This window comes from Coptis chinensis, chromosome 1 (genome assembly GCF_015680905.1).
Source record: "Coptis chinensis isolate HL-2020 chromosome 1, ASM1568090v1, whole genome shotgun sequence".
Lineage (NCBI taxonomy): Eukaryota > Viridiplantae > Streptophyta > Magnoliopsida > Ranunculales > Ranunculaceae > Coptis > Coptis chinensis.
Window position 1 is genome coordinate 85,073,420 of NC_141456.1, and position 20,860 is coordinate 85,094,279.

Below are 20,860 nucleotides of genomic sequence, written 5' to 3' on the forward strand. Positions count from 1 at the left end.
GAGTTGTCTTTACCTATAACTCCTGAAGAGAATAGAGGGGGGTTTGCTTTTGGGTCGTTGACTCGAACCTGGAACAATAATGACACTCTTAAATCAGTTTATAATGCATGACTAGACCTATAGCCCACACTATTTTTTGTTGAATTTTCAAACATACTTGCAATTCAGCCACGATTCTTGCGGATGCAAGTGCTACTTCATAATGTGTACTTCAACTTTAGAAATGTATGTGTTCCTATATCGCTATACTTCAAAACAAACCACGGGAGATTTTTGTTTTAGTCAGTCAAAGTCACTAGATTTAGCATTCATTAAAATACATCATACAGGAGAGCATGGTAACAGTTCAAAGTTACAAGTTTAGCAAGCTATACTTCCAAATTTTATTTTCTGTTTTCCAACAAACCTCCACATAAGGAGGGTTTGGGCGTTTGGCAGAGTGCCAGTTTATTAAATCCAATAAAATTGATAGTACACTTATTATACTCATTAGTGCAACAAAAGCAGCCTATCACTTAACTAAACTAACCATAGGGTGGGTAGGGGCAGCTAAGGTGAATTTGAATGTAATCTACTTGAGAATAATGCATAGTTCAGAAACCCTCTCGCTCGGAAAAACAGGATTAAACACCTACTATAGCCCAATAAAGTTGAATTCCTAGAATACAAAAAAGGCAGCTCATAGTCTCATACAACATTAAAACAATAATGGCCTTATCACTAAAAGACATACTTGCGATGGCGAAGATGATCAGAAGAGTAAAAGGTTGCTCATACATGAAAAAAAGAAAGCATTCTAATCACAATGGACGACATATTTCATATTACAATCGCCGAAGTTCAAACACTTAATGTATACTCAAAAGGATGCTTACACTAATCGGTTAGTAGAGTAAGCGCCATTTCTATATATGCGGGGTAAAAACATAAACACTAGCTTCTTGCAAAATCTTTGCTTCAAGGAATGACATACCAACTGCCTAAGAGTTCTCAAACTAATGCTTTGTCAATTGCATCCATATGTTTCCGGAGATTCTTCCACTTTACAACAAAATGAGCAAAAATAGGTGAGCAAAAATTTCGAGGATGCATTACAAAAAGAAAATAAACAAACTGGTCCATGCTTAATGAAATACCTAAAAAAAAAAAATGTAACTATCGCTTGAAGTATTTGAATGCTCAAATTAGCAACCAATTTTCTGAGCGAAACTATGCACATATTATAATGTAAAACAAGTGGACGGACCACCATTGTGTCCACAGAATTGCAATCTTTTTAGGTTTTATTGCTTAACTTCTATCATAATCGCATCATGCAAACTTCGGGCTCGGCCTCCTCAATAAACTGAAATGAAAACAGAGGATGTTCATCAATGAGTAATCGTTAACACACAAGATTTATTTAGATCACACAATTACGGTGTTCGGATACGATCGGCTCCACCACGAAGAACAATTGTTGCTGTCCTACCGGATGGACGCCAACCAACGTGAGCATAACCGAGAATCGTCCACCACTCTCCCTCCTCCTTTATCCGGGCTTGGGACCGGTGGTGCAAAGACTTTCATTACTTTTAATCGGCGGAGTTAAAAACAGGGTTGTTATCTCTTCAACCTGCAAAAAACAAAAAAACTTTCATAATATAACATTCTTATAAACCATCTAGCCATCATACCATCATAACAAGCTATAGTGCACAAGTTCGTTATGTCATTCTTACATCTTGCAAAAGGCTCGTACCATTACTTACAAAAAACATACTCAAAAAACCAAAATAGAAAAAAGTTTGCATATCCCACACAATAGATTACTCAAACTGCAACCTTGATTCAAGCCAAATCAAAGGCCCCCCTTCAACAAAATCACTAAGGTCCGAGCAGCCAAATTGAGGTCCATCATAAATAGGAGCATTGGGAACCAAGACTTCCTGGATGTAGATCTTTTTCTCCCCTCCAAGGACGACTCTGCCATGGCAAATATTAGCGGTGGTAGTCATAACATATCCCCTAGCAACCGGAACACCATCTCTACCTAATAGGATAACCTTAAGAGGTGCACTCAACGTTTCAGCAGGAGGGTTTGCCGGAGGGTTCGCTGGAGGGTTTGTAGGAGGGTTCGCAGGAGGGTTCACAGGAGGGTTCACAGGAGGGTTCGCAGGTTCAAACATATTCATTAAATTCTGTTGAGACGAACGGCGAACTGAGTTGGAACCAACATCGGTTCCGGGTGTTGTATCCCCACGCGGTGGTTGACTATTCGACATTCCATTGTTGGTTACAAGCTTAAGCATATCCTGACAAAATGAAAAACAAAACTAAGATTTATATATATGATGAAAGCAATAAGTTTTATATTTAAGGCAAACTCACCATCAACACACCCTCAACTCTAGCTATGGAGGACTTCATCTCACTCATTTCACCCTTAAATTCAGAATTTGATGAAGACCTTGCTTGTGCTAACATTACCTTCGCAATACTTTATGCGTTTTAATTGCTTCTTAGAGAGGTTAGAGCTGATTCCACAAGTCCTATTCCTTTTGTCCTCTCCTAAAAACTTCGGTCAATTGGTCATTATCAAAATCAAGATGAGTTGCACGCCCTCTCCACTTGAAGTTGCATTTTTCTTTTCTTTTGAGCAGCCTCCACCAATTCCTATAGTGTTTTCCATGGAAATTAGTTCAAAATTAGCAAGTTAGTACAAACTTAAGGTAAATCGGTCGAAAAAAATTGTCTATAATAACAAAGACTTAACAAAATTATAGTTGGAACTCAAGTGATATGCAAACTCACATAACGGGCTCGAGCACTCTCCAAAATAGTTCCATTACGACGTTCATGTCCTCGCTTTCCAACCGCTATCTACCCGCCCATGTATCTTGTCGATTTTGTTTATTCTACATGTACATTGGTAAATAATTGTTAGCATATCGTGATCAAAATTTAAAAGTTTATGGAAAGACACCTACCATTTTATGCAACATGTTGGCATACGTATCCCGCCCAAGTGTATGTCAAGAATCATTCAGTTTTATATTCTCACCATTCTTCGCTTTTCTTGCCATCACTTCAGGAGTGTTCTCATATAGTACAAACTGTTCCCAATGATTTGGATCAATGCCATCTGGGCATGCGGCGATTTGTTCTTCCATGGTCTCAAACTTATTCAATATATCTTTTCTCAAGACCCATTTTCCATATCTAAACTTAGTACAAAAAATTTTTTCTGCATGTGAACAAGCTAGTGCTTGGTCAACATTTGTAACTTCAAATTCACGCTGTAAAACACAAGTTATATAGTAATGTGAATGAAGCTAAAACTCAAAATGTCTAGTATGCATTAAAAAAAAATCAGAGGTAAACCTTACCATTAAGGCATTCCAAACCTTATCCTTGAAGTCGGGGATGTACAAGCCTCCAATCGGTGTAACTAAGCGGGATCTGAGCTCGAATAAGACTACCAAAGACGAAAGTATTCCATCCGAGGCATTATCACCAACGACAACACCATCAATATCAATCAATACAGGTAACTTCCTAACATTTTCTCGATTCTTGCATGTCGCCGAAATTTGAGATGCCCGCGGAAACTGGAAGTAGAAGGTTTGTGATGCATGTGAGGCGTAACCGAGGAAGGTTGAGATGCACTAGGCTATGGTTGACCTGATACCATTTCAAATGAAATCCTAACATATATTGCAAAATAGTCTATTAGTAGTCTGGTACTGAAAAATATAATCATGAAAGGTGAGAAAGAAGAATAAATAAAAGTATATAAACAATTCAATCCAAACAAAAGTATTTCATTACCTTATCACACATACCACCAATTTAATAAACCCCAGAGAGATACATAACAAACAAAATGAATAATAATAATAATATACACAATAAGCATACATATTAAGACTGGAAACTTTAAAGCAAAAAATTGTATCATAGTTTGGAAACTAAAACAATTACAATCAGGTTAAGCACTTCATCAAAGGCTTCAAATTAGGTTGGTCATCAAGGGTAGATTGGAAAATAGTTGGTACATCTAGTGAGTCAACTCCACACGTCAATCGCCTCGGTGAATGGATGACTACCGACCAATTAGGATTTTTCAAGTCCTTCGAGTAAAACACTTGACTAGCTTCGGAAGCGAGAATGACCGGCTCATCAAAGTACTGATCAACACTTTTCATCTTATTAAGATTGACCAACACCAAATTAGAGTCTGGACAGAGCTTGCAGCCATTGGTCTTGTCCTCCACCCTCACCCAATTGCAATAAAAGACTACTTGTTGAAAATCTGTATAGTCCAGCTCTAATATTTGTTCAATAACCCCATACCACTTCGTTGATGCATCTTTGGATTTTTGTCTTTCCTACTTGACGTAAACGAAGTGATTACCTCCATGCAAACACCACTATCTTGTGTGGCAAACTGTTTTCATGCGACCTAAGTAGTAGAAAAGACAAAACCATTGATGCGGTACTTTCTATACATTTTAGCTTGGTGCAATGGTCCTTCAACTAATCGCCATAAGTCACTCTTGGTGTCATTTTTGAGCCAATAAGCGTAAAAAGGCGATAGTTAGAAAGCTAATATTACTAACTTCAGATTTCCTATTTAACTAATGGATGAATTAAACAATACCTTGTTATATAACCGGACAATGAAATCTGTTTGTATGCAGACTCGACTTTGCAACCCCTTTTCCTCTACCACGAGATTGTAAGGAGCGGTATTCACTACAAATCATTCATGCAATTACGCATGAGTATTTTCATGTAGAGTACTAGAGTAGGTTTAGAAACCAAATGTGTCAAAAAAAAAACACACCTGTAGTAATCATCAAGCTTTTCGACGCCTAGTCGAAACAAGACCCATCTACGTATTTGAATCCACTGTTTAACACTTAAGGTCACAGTCTTACCATCGAGCAAAGGCCCTTCATCACTATACTCGCCATTGATAAGAGCCCAAAACTGTAGTTTTAACCCCTTAATAATCATACTGTTAGACCAATTATGTGAATAATAAGTAAGAGTTAATACTGATTACGTGTTTTTATGCATTTCAGGCTTCAAAGTCCATTATGTGCGAGAAATGTGCCACTTTAGCGAGATAAAGGAGCAAAAGTCGTGAGAACTTCGAATGCCATATCTTTGGACTCGGACCACCGAATTAGGCCTACCTTATGTCAAAACGACCGCTCGGAAAGAGCTTTGTAATGGTCCAAGCCTTGACCCAATCAGAGGAGCAAAGTGGACGAAAAGTCTATTGATGCCGAATCTAGTCAAGAAGGCCTTTTTAGGATCGAAGAATTGGGTTTTGGGCCCGATTCTCGGCCCAAAACATGGCTCCAAGCCCATGCACGATTTTGGATCTGGATGTATAAAACAAAAGCTTAGCTCTTTGTTAATGGTAGATTATTTAGTAGAGAATTAGGGTAGATAGCTTATATAGAAAGTAGCCATTAGAATAGCTTCTAGATCTAGATTTAATTGTTTTAATTAAGTTTAGTTCCATTTAAATTATTGTATTAGATTAAACCTTTGAATCTTGCTCTTCAATTTGATTAGATAAATAAAGTAGTATTCTTTATCAATTTCAATTTTGTCATTTCAATTCTAGATCTAATTTCAATTCTCGTCCTTATTTCATTTTAGTCATTAAATTAGATTTCATTATTGTTTAAATTAAGTAAATTTCGAATCTTGATAGTATGTTTAGTTATAATAATATGGGAAATGATGTTTTGATGACTCAAGGCTAAAACCTCCATTTGAGGGGTTGATGAAGCCTTGATGAAAACTTAGTTGTTAGTATAGAATTGTTTGTAGATTCTATTCCACTCTAGAATGTCGTGTTTCGCCATGAGAATGGGTGGACGACCTCACATGCTAGTTAGTACTCGGTAGAAATGCCATGAACACTAGGGATTAGAACTCGAATTTCTTGTCGTAAGAACGTGAGAATCGAGATACAAGAATCTATACTAGGATATTAAGTTGGATTCGAGGTGGATTCAATTCCCCTCTAATCCTTTATCTAGATTCAAACAATCGTATTTCCGTAGCATTCGTAGTTTAAATTCAAATAATCAATTTCATATTGCATCGTAGTATAATTCCCCTTCGTAAAGCTCTCATTGACTTAAGACTGATTTCTTAGACTTAGAAAACAATCCATGCTAGGGAATTAGGAGTGGAACGAACTTCCTACTCCACTTAGTGCAATTCGCATTGAGAGTAGAAGCTTTGATAATCGAGAAAGTAAGATTAGTTTTAGTTTATTTACGGATTGAATTCATCGTTCATTTCGTAGGTAAACGTAACAAACTCATCAAAACAAATTGCACTAAGTCAAAATTCATCGTTCATTTTGTTACGTAACAATTTTGTTACGTAACCACTTAAATCAAAATTTAACAACCATCTTAGTTGCACTTTAGCATTGTTTTCTTTGTAGAAGTAGTCATTTTTAAGTCCCATTTCACCCACCCACCCTTGTTTGATTCATACTGTGGTTGTCCATTTCAAAATTGAAAAATTCCGGGTAAAAATTACACTGAGCGCGCGCGCGCCCTCCTTGAGCGCGACCCGCCCTATAGCCTGGACACTGAGCGCGACCCGCCCCCATGTGGAGCGCGACCCGCGCTAAAAACACTGTAATTTGAAAATTAATTTCGGAGCCGACAATGCTATCTGTATGGCCTGGCATAGCTGTGTTAAATTTTTGGATTTCGGCGGTTTTGATTCAAACTTTGATCTTTCATATTTTTTCAGTGTTCTAATCTCTTATATACACCTGAACACGCGTACACACAAGACGCTATTCATAAAGCGAAGCAAGGACGCTTATCAGGTATTCCTTTCTTCCATACCTGCATTTCCAGTTAGAGGTTTTCTACTAGTATATCAGAATTGTTTGGAGTGTTGCATGTTTAGTTAAGCTCAACTTAGTCTTGCATGAGATTAAGGTCTGGTCGAACAAAAACACCTAACGTAAATACACAACAACAGCAACAAACAAGTCTATCTAGTATACCACACACTACACCTCTAACTACTATTTCACACACACCACCTGACATAATGGGGGAAGAAAGAGAGACTCCTCTCTCGGACTTCTACAAAGCCTTGAGCGATAGCCCCAAATCTTGCATCGTTCTAGCAGACCCCAAAGGGGATTTGAGAATCCCTCCAAATATTTTTAATTTGTTACCCGTTTTTCATGGTTTAGACCATGAAAAACCTTATCAAAGACACGCGTAGGATTGAACAAGTCCTAACAACATTCCACCATCCCTACGGTTGGTGGTGCGGAACAAATTAAATTAAGGGTATTCCCTTTCACGTTAGCCCGATAAAGGCGTCTTGGTTAATTGCCCAAAGCCTAATTACGTGGACTCATGGGCTAAACTTGTTGAGTTGTTTATGGAACATTTTACCCACCCCTAAAGACGGATGAGATGCTTTCCAAGATTCATTTCTTTTCGACAAAATCCTCATGAATCATTTTTCAGAGGCTTGGAATCGTTTCACCGATCTCCTTATAGAGTGTCCACATCATAACTTAGCGAAAGACACGTTAGTTCGTGCCTTTTTCAAAGGACTTCTACACCACCATAAAGAAGTCCTTGACATAATGAATGGGGGTAGTTTCTTAAGTAAAGGAGCCTCGGAGGCTTATAAATTTTTAGAAGACCAAACTAAACGGAATAATAATTGGGGGGGTAGTGATGATATCCCCGGCCCGCTAGTTCTTCTTCTTCAACGAGTTAAGGCGCGGTATGTTTGAATTAAAACACGATTCGAGCTTAAAACTCTAATCGAATCACTCACTAAAAAGGTAGAGGCCATTTCTGTACAACAAAAGCCTATCCCCGTCATGAATGTAAATTCAAACCCATGTAGTTTCTGTTGGAGTCCTGAGCATCCCGACTCCCACTGTCCTATAGCCTATGAACAGGCTTGTTCCATTAATAGTGAACCTAACGCCCCTTGGAGACAAAATCCCAACTCCGGTTGGAGAAATAACCAACACGTCACACCTCAAGGGTACAATAATCAATATGTTAGGCCAACGAACAGCTTTAACCAAGCTCCACTACGACAGGGACAGGGTCAGGGTAATTTTAATAATTATAACAACCAAGTGCAACCTCGACAAGGTCAAGCACAAGGTCAAGGTAATTATAATAATTATAATGCTAATAGAGGTATCGTTCCGGTCAATAATAATTATCAAAATCCACCAATAAATAATTCACGTGAAATAGTTCCAGTCACACCACCCGTGACTACTACACCCACACAACCGGATCGCCTTGACACCTTCATACAAGTGAGCCAAAAACTTTTCCAAACCATGGCTCAATCTAACCAACAGCTTCTACAATCTGTTAATAATTTAACCCAACAGTTGGCTCAAGATAAAGCCCAAACCAAAGGTGTGTTGCCAGGTCACGCAATACCTAATCCTAAAACAACAAACACAGCCTTTGAGGTAACCGATAATACTAGTAATGAATATGAAAATGTAGGTGAGATAAATGCCATCACCACTCTCCGTTCTGGCAGAGTGGTTGATAACAAGGTAACTATGCCTATAGTTACCCCACCAAGAGTTCCCTACACCTACTATTTTACTAGATGCGAAATAGAAACTGAAGAGCCTACCACTATAGAGGTACGGTTACAACACAACCTAAGAAACGAAAAGCCACGGTTAAACATCCGGGTGATACCATTGCTAAATATAGACGTAAAACCACCGTTTCCACAAAAATTAGCCATGTTAACTAGGGATACAAATTACGAGGAGATTAGGGACGTTTTCAAGAATCTAACTATAAACCTTCCCTTCCTCGAAGCTATTAAAAGCTACCACATCATGCTAAGTTTCTTAAGGAATTGTGTACTACTAGGCGTAAGACAAATATATCAAAAGACGCTTTTAACAGAACAATTCCCAACCTTATCCGAACATAATGGAATTGTTAAGTACAAGGACCCCCGGTCGCCCCATCAGACAATGCACCTTAGGAGATTCCTATACGATGACCGTTATTAGACACGGGGGCTAGTGTTAACTTACTCCCATTTTATTTGTATAGACAAATAGGTCTAGACAAGATGCAACCCACTAAAATGATGTTGCAATTAGCTGATCGGGTCTATTAAGTATCCTAAGGGTATAGTCCTAAAATGTGTTGGTAAAAGTTCAGGATTTCTACTATCCGCTGATTTTTTGTAGTCCTCGATATGTAAGTCGCTAACGACTGGGTCGATCATTTTAGAGCGCCTTTTTCCGGCAACCGCCAATGCGCTCATTAATTGCCGTGATGGTTCAATGTCCATGTCTTTTGGCCATCTTGTTGTTGAAGTCAATGTTTTAAAACAAGGACACAACCCGATTCGCCTATGGATGGAGAGGTTAGCATGATCGAAAGCGCTTTCGAGATTATTTCAACAACACGCGTTCCTTGATAATCATATATGCCAAAATTTTTTCCTTTGGAAAGTCGGACTCAACATCTTCATTCCTACACTAGTCGATACACATATTATTGATGAGGGCCGGGATAGATGACTTTCTCAAAGATGTAGAGGACTACCATAGTAATGTGGATATGACCAATCTAGATGAGGAATTCGATGAGTTTCTTCGGTAGGTGACAATTCACCCTATCAAGAACTAACTTGCACAACATCCACCTCGACTCCCTCCTTCCACCCTTTCAAAGGAATCTCGAGTTTGCACTCGATCCTTTTGTTTCTCCTATGCTTCATAATTTTTAAATCCTCCTAGCAAAACAGATAACTCGTGAAGGACAAACTATTTGACACCTTCATTTTCAGAATTGAGACAGTCCACTACACACACAATGAATGAGTTCGGTGCTAAAACCACATCCTCATTGTATGGGCTGTCTTTCTACAACTTATCCATATCCACCATATTCTCCACAACCATTCACTTTTCCACACTTATTTACTAAAAACCCACGCATTCAAAAAATAAAAAAAGAAGGTGCATGATAGGTTACACAAGAGGGTTATCCGACTTCGTTTTCATTCCACTAGGGCTGCGTCGTAGGGAAATCTTGGTGCTTGATTGTGTTTGGATATGTTTTCTGTGATATTTATTTATGGAATGATCCACAACTGTTTTAGGTTGTTGATATATGATCAACTGCATATTCATACATATGTTTTAGATAAAGTCTCGAGTATCCGACTATAAACGACTCAATTTCGTGTTTGGTGCACTTCCTTTCACTTTAATATATTGGTGAGTGCACCATTAAGGTAACCGGCCCTCCCTATGGAGTGTGTGGCTGTAAGTACCGGATCCTAAGTCCACGGTTCACATAGTTCACGTTTTCCACTCTTGCATGTTTTTCTCGGATTTTTTGAGTCATGTTTCTCTATGGTATGAATTATGTCTTTATTGCTTATTGTTTTTCCTTCTAAAATAAAAAAAAAAAAAATATATATATATATATATATATATAATATATATATAATAAATATATATATATATATAAATAAAAATAAACATAGTAATCTAGGAAGTCTCGAATCGACTTTAAAAGACCCATCGCTAAAACAAATTTTCTAAGCCGTTGTAAAAATTTGTTTTGGGGTGGGGGTGTTCGTGGTTTCCGCATTACTAAAATGTTTTATGTCCCATTAGAGTTGCTTAGGCCGTTTAATTGTATTACGATTCGGATTGACATAATCTATTAATTTAGAGTTCATTCGTTCGCATAACTTACGTCATGCACGCACTTCGAGGCGTTATCCACTATCTCGTATGTCATCCAAAGTCGGAAGAGAGTGTTTTATGGATCATTGGATAGGAAATTCTCTCCTGATCATTTCCATATCTCATTCGCAAAAATCGGACCGGTAACGAAGCGGCAATTTTGATTTGAAGTTCGCGAAAAAATCAAAAAAAAATCAAAAATTTCGATTTTGGGCTTGGGCCCAACCCGCGCCCACAGACAGCGCGCACGCGCCCTTACCTCCACGAACAGTTGCGTTTCTTCTTCCTCCATTCCGCCATTAACGCCAAAGCTTAAACCAAAACCTAAAACAAAATAAAAATTAAAAAGAAAATACAATAAACCCACGCCCAAAATCAAATCCCAACCCAAATCGACTCCAAACTCCACCCACCACAAACACCACCAATTCAAACCACCAAAAACCACCGAAAAATTCGAAATTCAAAACTGCCGCGCCACCACTCCACCACCACCACATCACATTTCAACCCTCACTCCATTCCAAACACTAGATGGCTCAACAACGCCGAATTTTACCGGAGCAAGTTTTCACTGCCGACCACTTCACCGCTTTTACACGGACGAAATGGCTAGTAGAGACTGGAGTAGTTTGTGGTACTCGACCGAAGCCTTCTACCACGAAGACTTGGTCCGACGGTTCTACAACACCAGGGAGTTGGAGGGGAGTAGGATTTTTGTGTTGGTAAGGAAGAAGAGGAAGGAGTTGACTACTGGACTGTTGGCTGAGATTCTAGGCATTCCGCCTAGAATCCATCGATGCCACTTTTACAGAGCCCGGTTTTGACGGGTAGAGCCTTTGATGGGCGTGACTGTCATCAATGGGAGCTACAATACAAACTCCCATTGTGTTCGCCAGACATCCCTCAGGACCAACCAGCTGGCTACAACTCAGTGGATTGGTCGGAATGTCCTAGGGAAGGACAAGGTCATTGACATCGGTCCGACCGCCTCCACATCTTATGGGTACTCCAGAGCAGAAGCACGATTTCTGTATCTTGGAGTTTTGCTGAGCATGATTAGGGGGTCAGAAAGTCTTTGGCACCTCTTCCCGTGTTAATTACCAAGATCATGTCAAGATGAAAAAACAGCTCCGTCGATAGGATTTACATTACCCCGCACCGTAACCCGCAGATCTATAGGAGTGTGTCCAACAACGCTGGAAATTGCCCGAGGATAGGGAAGCGGGGATGAGGTAGAGGAGGAGGATGAGGATGATTCGAGGAGGATGAGGAGGGCGTGACTTGCTTTGATACGGATGCCTTCGAGAGGTGTTGGTCGGATAACGCACGCATGGCAGGCTTCATAGGGGCATCGTTCACTAAACACTATCTGGCAGACCTCCGACTCGACAGCGACTATTCATCACAACTTCGAGCTCCGCACCCAGAGAGGATGAGAGATGGGAACAGCGAGGGCTGAGATGGAAGCCCAGCGCCATTTAGAGTGGATATGCTTGCACACGCTTCCCACCTCATACGGACTACGCTCGAGGACACAAGCCTACGAGGCATGGCGCCGCCGACGAAGGACGACGCTGGCTGGACCTTTGGGAGCCCGTGAGCCACCACTAGAGAGTAGCCCTCCGCCACCAAAGTGGCGCAGGTGTTTAGAGAGTGTGAGGATTGATAGTGGTTGTTGTTTTATTTTTTTTTGTTGTTTTTATTGTAATGTACTTTTTATTTTCGTGAATTTGAATTTTGTAGTGAAAGGTACTCGAATGAAAATTTTAATATAAGGGTTATTTTCAGTATGTGTGGTTGTTTCATATTGATCCCACCTTCCCAACTTGTTTGGGGGTGGTTTTATCAATTCAAGCTTTATTTTTATATAACCCTAGTGTTAGAATTTATCATGGAGTAAGGTGAAAATATGGCCGTTTAGGCATATCTATGATTGAGAATCATTGTAGGATGAAATCTAGATTAAATAGGTACATTCAATCATAAAATCAACCTACAAGATACCGGGTTTGAATTAGAATCAAGAAAATGAGTTGTTTCCGCGGGTTTGGAAATTTTAGATTTCCGAAACCGCCGTAAATACTTTTTTTGGCAACTTCCGATTCGCTTTTAGCAACTTAAAACCTATATAAACTTCATACATTCTACACTCACAACTCACACTACATCTAACTTCCATCACGCACCCTTCACACCCGCTGATTCCCACATTTCGTCTCCATTTTCGCAGAAATGCAGAACCTTCGGGCTTCCTGGAGGAGCGCTTCGCGCTTCTACACTTCGACGAAAATTTTGCTCGAGGAGCCGCCGCGCTTCAAGTCAAGCGACTTCGGCCAAACACTGGAATTCAAAATACAAAGAAAGGCGACTTCGCCTCTAGTTGAAGGAAGGCCAGCGCCTCGACTTCCGTGGACCAGAAAAATTCCAGTTTTCCACGAAGTTTGCCCGGTTGTTTTGCAGCTGTTCCAGAGCGTAGTTTGAGATGACATCTCCTATAATAATACCGAACAGTCTTTCAAAGATTTGTTCCAAAGCACTACTTACGGTGCTTGGTTTCATGAGGTGATCACATACGCTATCGGGAACCTCTTATGGTAAGACCGGGTGAACTTTATTCTCCAAAGACTTGCATCTTATTTTTATAATAACTGCATTTTCTTTGAGAGACCGGATGGAGAACAAGTGTTCTCCATCAACATTGACGATGAACCAATGGAAATTACCGTGTTCTTGCTAGCATTTGTTCTTGGACTTGCTATGCCGGCCGAGATACAAGACCCATGGTGCTATTGGGTCAATAATATGCATGTCTACACTTATGAGTTTTTTGCACGAGGCTTATGGGGCAGGCATTTTTCAGATTGAGGACCAAGGGGACTATAACGTTGCCCTTGGTAGCCCGGGTCCATGAACATAGGAACTGTTATGTTTTTTGGATTATGCTAAACATTTTAGGGAATGGCTTTTTTTCCGCGTGAATGACGCCACTTGCAGCCGTTTTTCCTTGCTTTAGCCACGGGACGCCCGGTTCTATGACCTTCCTAGAACTTTGATGTCTAGTTTAGCACGAGCCCATACCATGAGGCATAAGTACCTTCTTATGCCCGTTCTAATTTCAATGATTATGCTATGTTTCTTTCCTCTGTTTTTTGTACACGCTTTCCGGATTGGATTAGGGGTAGACACGGTGCGACCCACCAATAGTATTATTCGATCTTTCCGCAATGACTTGGCAAGGGTGGCGGATACAACCTCACCCAGGTTGCACCCTACACCCCATCAGACCAAGTGGCACTTAATAGGTTAGCAACCATAGATGATAAATGGCGTGAAGCCCGGCAAATTATCATAGCATGGCAGATCGCTGAAGGAGCCTCACTTCTTTATAGAAGTAGAGGATGACGAAGATGACGAATAACAAATGGAGTGGAGGTAAGTTTTAGTTTTTGTTAGTGTGTCCGCTATGTCCCAAGCAATTTAATTTGTTAACCCCATAATGGGTGGAACTCTTATAGAGTTCGCGCCGCTTTTATTTCCTATATTAGTACGTTCTAACCTTGTTTTGCAGATGTTTCTGAATTTCACGCGCTTCAATGGTATTTTTCCTACCCTCTTTATTTAAATGCTTTGAAGACAAAGCATGCTTCTTGTTTGGGGGGGGCATAGAAACACGTGTAATTAAGACATCTGCTAGGATATAAATATGTATAATATGCATTTGTTTTCTAGTTAAAATTTCAAAAATTCAAAAATATAAATAAATAAGTTATGCTATACACTTAGGAATATTGGTATTGTTTTCCTTCTCCATGCTCTTAACAATCTAGAAGTCTCACGTAGCTGTTGCGTCAGAATAATTGTTAGAAACTTAGGTTAATATATAGGTAATAATCTTTACATCTATCTATAAATATATTACATGAGTATCTATGATTGTTAGCAGTAAGTTTCTGAAATCTAGGCTAGAGTACTTATTCTACAAATCCTGTGAGAATATAGCCTAAAGTCTTATATGAGTGAAACATTTGAGAAATGACACAAGGGAGAAGTAAAATCCGGATAGAGAAATCACACGTCCACTTGCTTGATCACTAAACCATATCCTAAGCGAGAATTTAGGCCCTCTTTGGATCGATATAGCCAGAAATTCAAACCTATGAATTATTTTCCGCTAGTCACCCCACTGAGCTTTTCATTAGCCCTTCCATAAACCACAATTCCTTTACCCTGTTACAAAAACAAAACAAAATAAAAAAAAAAAAAAAATCAACCTACCCAATTTAGAATAAGTCTGAGAATAGAATGATGAAGAAAGAAGAAGAGAAAAACCTGTGTAAACAAAAATTTAGTTAGTTGCTTCAGAAAATAAAGAAAAGAAGTTTCCATCCAAAGAAAAGAAAAATAAAAAAAATAGAAATAAAATAAAAACTCCAAAAATAGAATAAAAGGGAGTCAAAAAGCCAAAGAAAAAGAAAAAGAAAAAAATATGGCTAAGGATGGAAACAAAGTGTAGAAGCAAAAGTAAATAACAAGGTTTCTCTAGTTACGTAATCAAGACTCTATTATCTCGGACTTGTCCTTTTGAATATCCATTCCTTCCTTCTTAAACCATCTCCTAATCCCCGTGAACACCTAATAAAGACCTCTAGCTCAATTAGGAATATGTTAGTGTGATAGTAAGTGGCAGATGTGTTGATCGACTCCGCTTCCTTGTTGTCATTGAGATTGTAAGGTAAAGTGTGCCCACTGCATAATCGGAGTAGCTTAAACTTGAGTGGAAAAATCAGAGTGTTGTTTCTTGACTATTATTGTGAGAACCTACTTAAGGACGCTTATTCCGAAGTTCTTTAAACAAACCCGCTAAACATTTTATAGTACTACTATCATTGGTATATGTTTATTGTAGATGATAGATTATTATGCATATATTAACTTAGGTTTCTGACTTGGTTATTCTTATTCAATTGCTAGAGAGATGTATAGATAGTTGAGCATGAATAAGGAAACAATAGTTTTATTTTCTTAGTCGTTGTAGTATAGATGAAGTTTGTGAGTACCTTCACTGGAAAACTCTCACGAGGCTATAACTCATCCACTGGGGAATTCCTAGTGGTTTAAGGCCTTGTTGCATATGGTCAATGCAATCGCACTTAGCGAAACAAGAGTAGTTAGAACTCCATTTTTGGTCACTTATTCTAATTTCTCATCTTTGCTTGAGGACAAGCAAAATGCTGTTTGGGGGTGGTTTGATAAGAGCCCAAAACTGTAGTTTTAACCCCTTAATAATCATACTGTTAGACCAATTATGTGAATAATAAGTAAGAGTTAATACCGATTACGTGTTTTTTATGCATTTCAGGCTTCAAAGTCCATTTATGTGAAAATGTGCCACTTTAGCGAGATAAAGGAGCAAAAGTCAGCAGAACTTCCGAATGCCATATCTTTGGACTCAGACCTCGGAATTGGGCCTACCTTATGTCAAAACGACCGGCTCGGAAAGAGCTTTGCAATGGTCTAAGCCTTGACCCAATCAGAGGAGCAGAAGTGGACAAAAAGTCTGTTGAAGCCGAATCTAGCTGAAGAGGCCTTTTTGGACTGAAAGAATTGGGTTTTGGGCCTGATTCTCTGGCCCAAAACATGGCTCCAAGCCCATGTACGATTTTTGGATCTGGATGTATAAAAACAAAAGCTTAGCTCTTTGTTAATGGTAGATTATTTAGTAGAGAATTAGGGTAGATAGCTTATATAGAAAGTAGCCATTAGAATAGCTTCTAGATCTAGATTTAATTGTTTTAATTAAGTTTAGTTCCATTTAAATTATTATATTAGATTAAACCTTTGAATCTTGCTCTTCAATTTGATTAGATAAATAAAGTAGTATTCTTTATCAATTTCGATTTTGTCATTTCCAATTCTAGATCTAATTTCAATTCCTGTCCTTATTTCATTTTAGTCATTAAATTAGATTTCATTATTGTTTAAATTAAGTAAATTTCGAATCTTGATAGTATGTTTAGTTATAATAATATGGGAAATGATGTTTTGATGACTCAAGGCTAAAACCTCCATTTGAGGGGTTGATGAAGCCTTGATGAAAACTTAGTTGTTAGTATAGAATTGTTTGTAGATTCTATTCCACTCTAGAAGGTCGTGTTTCGCCATGAGAATGGGTGGACGACCTCACATGCTAATTAGTACTCGGTAGAAATGCCATGAACACTAGGGATTAGAACTCGAATTTCTTGTCGTAAGAACGTGAGAATCGAGATACAAGAATCTATACTAGGATATTAAGTTGGATTCGAGGTGGATTCAATTCCCCTCTAATCCTTTATCTAGATTCAAACAATCGTATTTCCGTAGCATTTGTAGTTTAAATTCAAATAATCAATTTCATATTGCATCGTAGTATAATTCCCCTTCGTAAAGCTCTCATTGACTTAAGACTGATTTCTTAGACTTAGAAAACAATCCATGCTAGGGAACTAGGAGTGGAACGAACTTCCTACTCCACTTAGTGCAATTCGCATCGAGAGTAGAAGCTTTGATAATCGAGAAAGTAAGATTAGTTTTAGTTTACTTACGGATTGAATTCATCGTTCATTTCGTAGGTAAACTATTCATTTTACAGTTATCAGCCATCTTCATCCAGAAAGGCCACACGCTTCAATTTATGATTTCCATCCCGCGAATTGGGCATATACTCCATAGCATACCTAACTGACTCAGAAACAATATACGACTCTGCAATGGACCCTTCAACATATCGTTTATTGCTGGGAATATTTTTACACTCTTTCATCGCCCTATTAGAATAAGAAATTTAAGTATACACTTTCAATTTTTAAAATCCAATTATAGAAAAAGCTAGAGAAGATATTAAGGTAAAAGTAATTTACATACCGTTCAAATGGAAACATCTACCTTTGATGCACAGTTCCACAAAGAAGCGCTTCATCACCAAATGCACCATGAGGTGGATGCTGATATCAAAAAACGATGGTGGAAAATATTTTTCAAGCACGCACAATGCTTCTGCAACCATGTACTTGGCCTCTTGGATATGTTGTCGGACTAAGACTTTAGAGCACAACAAGTTGAAGAATAAGCTTATCTGATGAATAACTCTTCGCAGGTCACGATGTTTAGGAAAAGCATGTTGAAGCAATACAGGTAGCAAATAACACATAATGACATGATAGTCATGAGATTTCATTACGAGCAAACCAGGTGGATTTAAAGTGACAATGTTGCTCAGATTTGATGAGAAACCAGAAGGAAGCTTCAAGTCCTTCAAAATTTTGCAGAAATTTAACTTCTCGTCTTTAGCTAAGACAAATGGAGCCTTCGGTTTTATTGGTTTCCTCGCGGATGGGGTCCGATTGCATCCATCGACCAACTTTGGAATTCTCATCATCCTCATATCTTCTCGCGCACCTACTGTATCCTTTGACTTGTCTTTCTTGTCTAGGATGTAATTTAGTAGATGTTCCGCAACATTTTTCTCAGTATGCATCACATCAACAACATGTCGGGATTTATGAGTGGGCCAATAGGGCATATCCCAAAAATAGACCTTTTATACCAAGCCTCAGAACTTGAACATCTTCATCATCTACACTATCATCCAAATTCACATCGGATGTTCTTTTTGCTACCGGTTGGGATTTTACCGGCTTATACTTGATATGACTCACCTGCATAACTTTTTCTCCACTTAACCTTAGTGGAGCAATGTTCAACTCTTTGATCTTAAGTCCCAAGTATTTGCCTCGACCGAAACAGTGACCCAACGGAAGAAAGGGGCGATAGTTTGTGTAAACAATCTTCTTTGCATGCTCAAGATATATCGATTGAGTGTTATCTGAACAAATCGGACATGCTTTGTAACCATGTGTTATACAGCCCGCTAAGTTTCCAAAAGCAAGAAAATCATGAATACCCCACATTAGCATAGCTCTCAAGGTAAAATGCTGTTTTTTATGCATGTCATAAGCCAACACCCCTTCCTTCCACAACTGTTCCAACTCCTCATACAATGGCTGAAGAAAAACGTCGATATCTTGACCCGGTGCCTTCCGCCCAGGTATCAACAAACACATCATTTGGAACTCTGGTTTCATACATAAAGAAGGGGGGAGATTATAAGGTACCAAGTAAACAGGCCAACAACTGTAGCTAGTGGATTGTATTCCACGGGGATTGAAACCATCAGTTGCAATTCCAAGCCAAACATTACGCCCTTCCTGAGCAAAATCAGGCCAACTCTTTTTACATGTTTTCCACTGGATTGAGTCGATGGGATGTCGCATATGATCCCAAGAAGGTGTAGCTCGGTCGTGCCATGTCATTTCGTTCGCTATCCATGGGATAGTGTACAACCTCTTGAGCCTTGGAATCAAGGGAAAATGTCTCAAAACTTTATTTGGCTCTTTTGTTTCTTTCTTACCCATCTTTCCTTCTTTCACTTTGTATCTGGGTGCTTTACACTGACGACATTTCGTTAACTTAGCATCATCTTTCCAGTATAACATACAATTGTTCTCACATGCATCGATACTTGTGGCTTTCATTCCTAGATCTTTCAGCATTGCTTTCATTACAGGGTACTTTGATGGCAAAGTGATTCCTTCTGGGAACCATATCCTCAAAAGGGACAAAAGTGCAGACACACTAGTTCCTGACCAACCATATTTCTTCTTCAAGTTATGAAGGTCAACAACTGCTGAAAGTGTAGTAACGGGAGCCTCACATGAAGGGTATAGCTTTTGTTCAGCCATTTTCTTGTATTCGTTGTACCTCTTCCCCAAATCACGTTCAAGAGAACGGTGGTGGTTCAAAATCCTCCATATGATTTTCTTCATCCTCATTCAAATCACCTGCAACTATTTCATGCACTCCATAAGAAGCATCAACAAAATTCCCCATCCCAAGCCCTTCGGCCTCAGTGTTTTCTTCTTCAATCACTGGCTCCACCACTGGATCCGTACATGGGTTCTCACCATGTAAAACCCATACACGATAATTCTTATCTATCCCGTACTTAATCAAATGTCTAGAGATTGTACCAAACACAAAGCTTTTTCCATTTCGACATTCTCTGCAAGGACAAAGACACGTGGTCGAGCCGCGGTTGTTCACAGTCGTAAATTGAATGAAATCAGCCACCCCTTGTTTGTACACATCTCCAAATTTGTCCAATTCATTCATCCACTCTTTCTGAATTGGCCGAGACATTCTGCAAAATTAGACGTGGGGGGTTGAACAAGCACATTGTGTAATCTATCGATTTGATACAACATAATACACAATCAAACCTTGAATATAGACACAGAGTACTACGGCATTTGTGTAAGTCGTTGAATCCTAAACTCGACTTCAACTACATCAAAAGTAAGCTCTAAGTCGGTCCAGCGCAGCTGGCCTAGGTAGCAAGCAGCACTAGTATTCTCGAATTCTAGCTAAGTCTATGATATTAAAGGAATAGCTATAAATAGAATTAACAAAGAATATTAACAAAGAAAAATTGATTTAATCTGCCGTAACATTGGGCTATACTACCACCTTAGGCAGGCACCGCCGTCGAACCCTCAGTCGACATATCTTTATCTAAGCAACCACATATACTTCATCATTGTTTCACCACTGAACATAAGAAAACTTCAAACAACAGCAGCTATCAATACTCAGTCAACGTCAAATTGTGATACTTGCTCGGTTCTTATATAGAGTTGTTATTACGTGGACTGCTTTGTTACTACACAATTGCGTGAGGTCTTTGCATACGTTATTACGTGGACTCGATAAACCAACACCTCAACCTTTTCTAATTTTGTCTAAAATAGTTTCTATCTTAGCTAGTCCACAAAAAAAAATTTGCATTGAGATTGATTGAGACAAACAATTGACACCTCTGATCATACACAATATTTACGTATCCCAGCAACCGTTACAAGTCACTGTTGATTTAGATCCAAGATTCGTGTGTGTGCACCAAGATCGTGTGTGTGCGAGATTCAGACGAAACAATCCAACGACAACTAGTAATGGTTTTTGGAATTTGATCCCAGTAACGGTTCTTGTGTAGCCGGA

At 39.0% G+C, this 20,860-nt stretch overlaps 2 protein-coding genes across 2 annotated transcripts; both read right to left on the reverse strand.

Annotated features, from left to right (window-relative positions):
* Nucleotides 1–1,622: 1,622 nt before the first annotated feature.
* Nucleotides 1,623–2,476, reverse strand: LOC147525567 (uncharacterized). The gene is made up of 2 exons (XM_086565356.1): nucleotides 2,371–2,476; nucleotides 1,623–2,294 (listed from the first exon to the last, which is right to left on the reverse strand). The coding sequence occupies exons 1-2, from the start codon at nucleotides 2,464–2,466 to the stop codon at nucleotides 1,809–1,811; spliced, it is 582 nt and encodes a 193-aa protein (XP_086421482.1). The 5' UTR covers nucleotides 2,467–2,476; the 3' UTR covers nucleotides 1,623–1,808.
* A 15,830-nt stretch (nucleotides 2,477–18,306) lies between these two features.
* Nucleotides 18,307–19,632, reverse strand: LOC147525568 (uncharacterized). Its single transcript, XM_086579847.1, has one exon. The coding sequence runs from the start codon at nucleotides 19,630–19,632 to the stop codon at nucleotides 18,307–18,309; it is 1,326 nt and encodes a 441-aa protein (XP_086435973.1).
* Nucleotides 19,633–20,860: the final 1,228 nt, after the last annotated feature.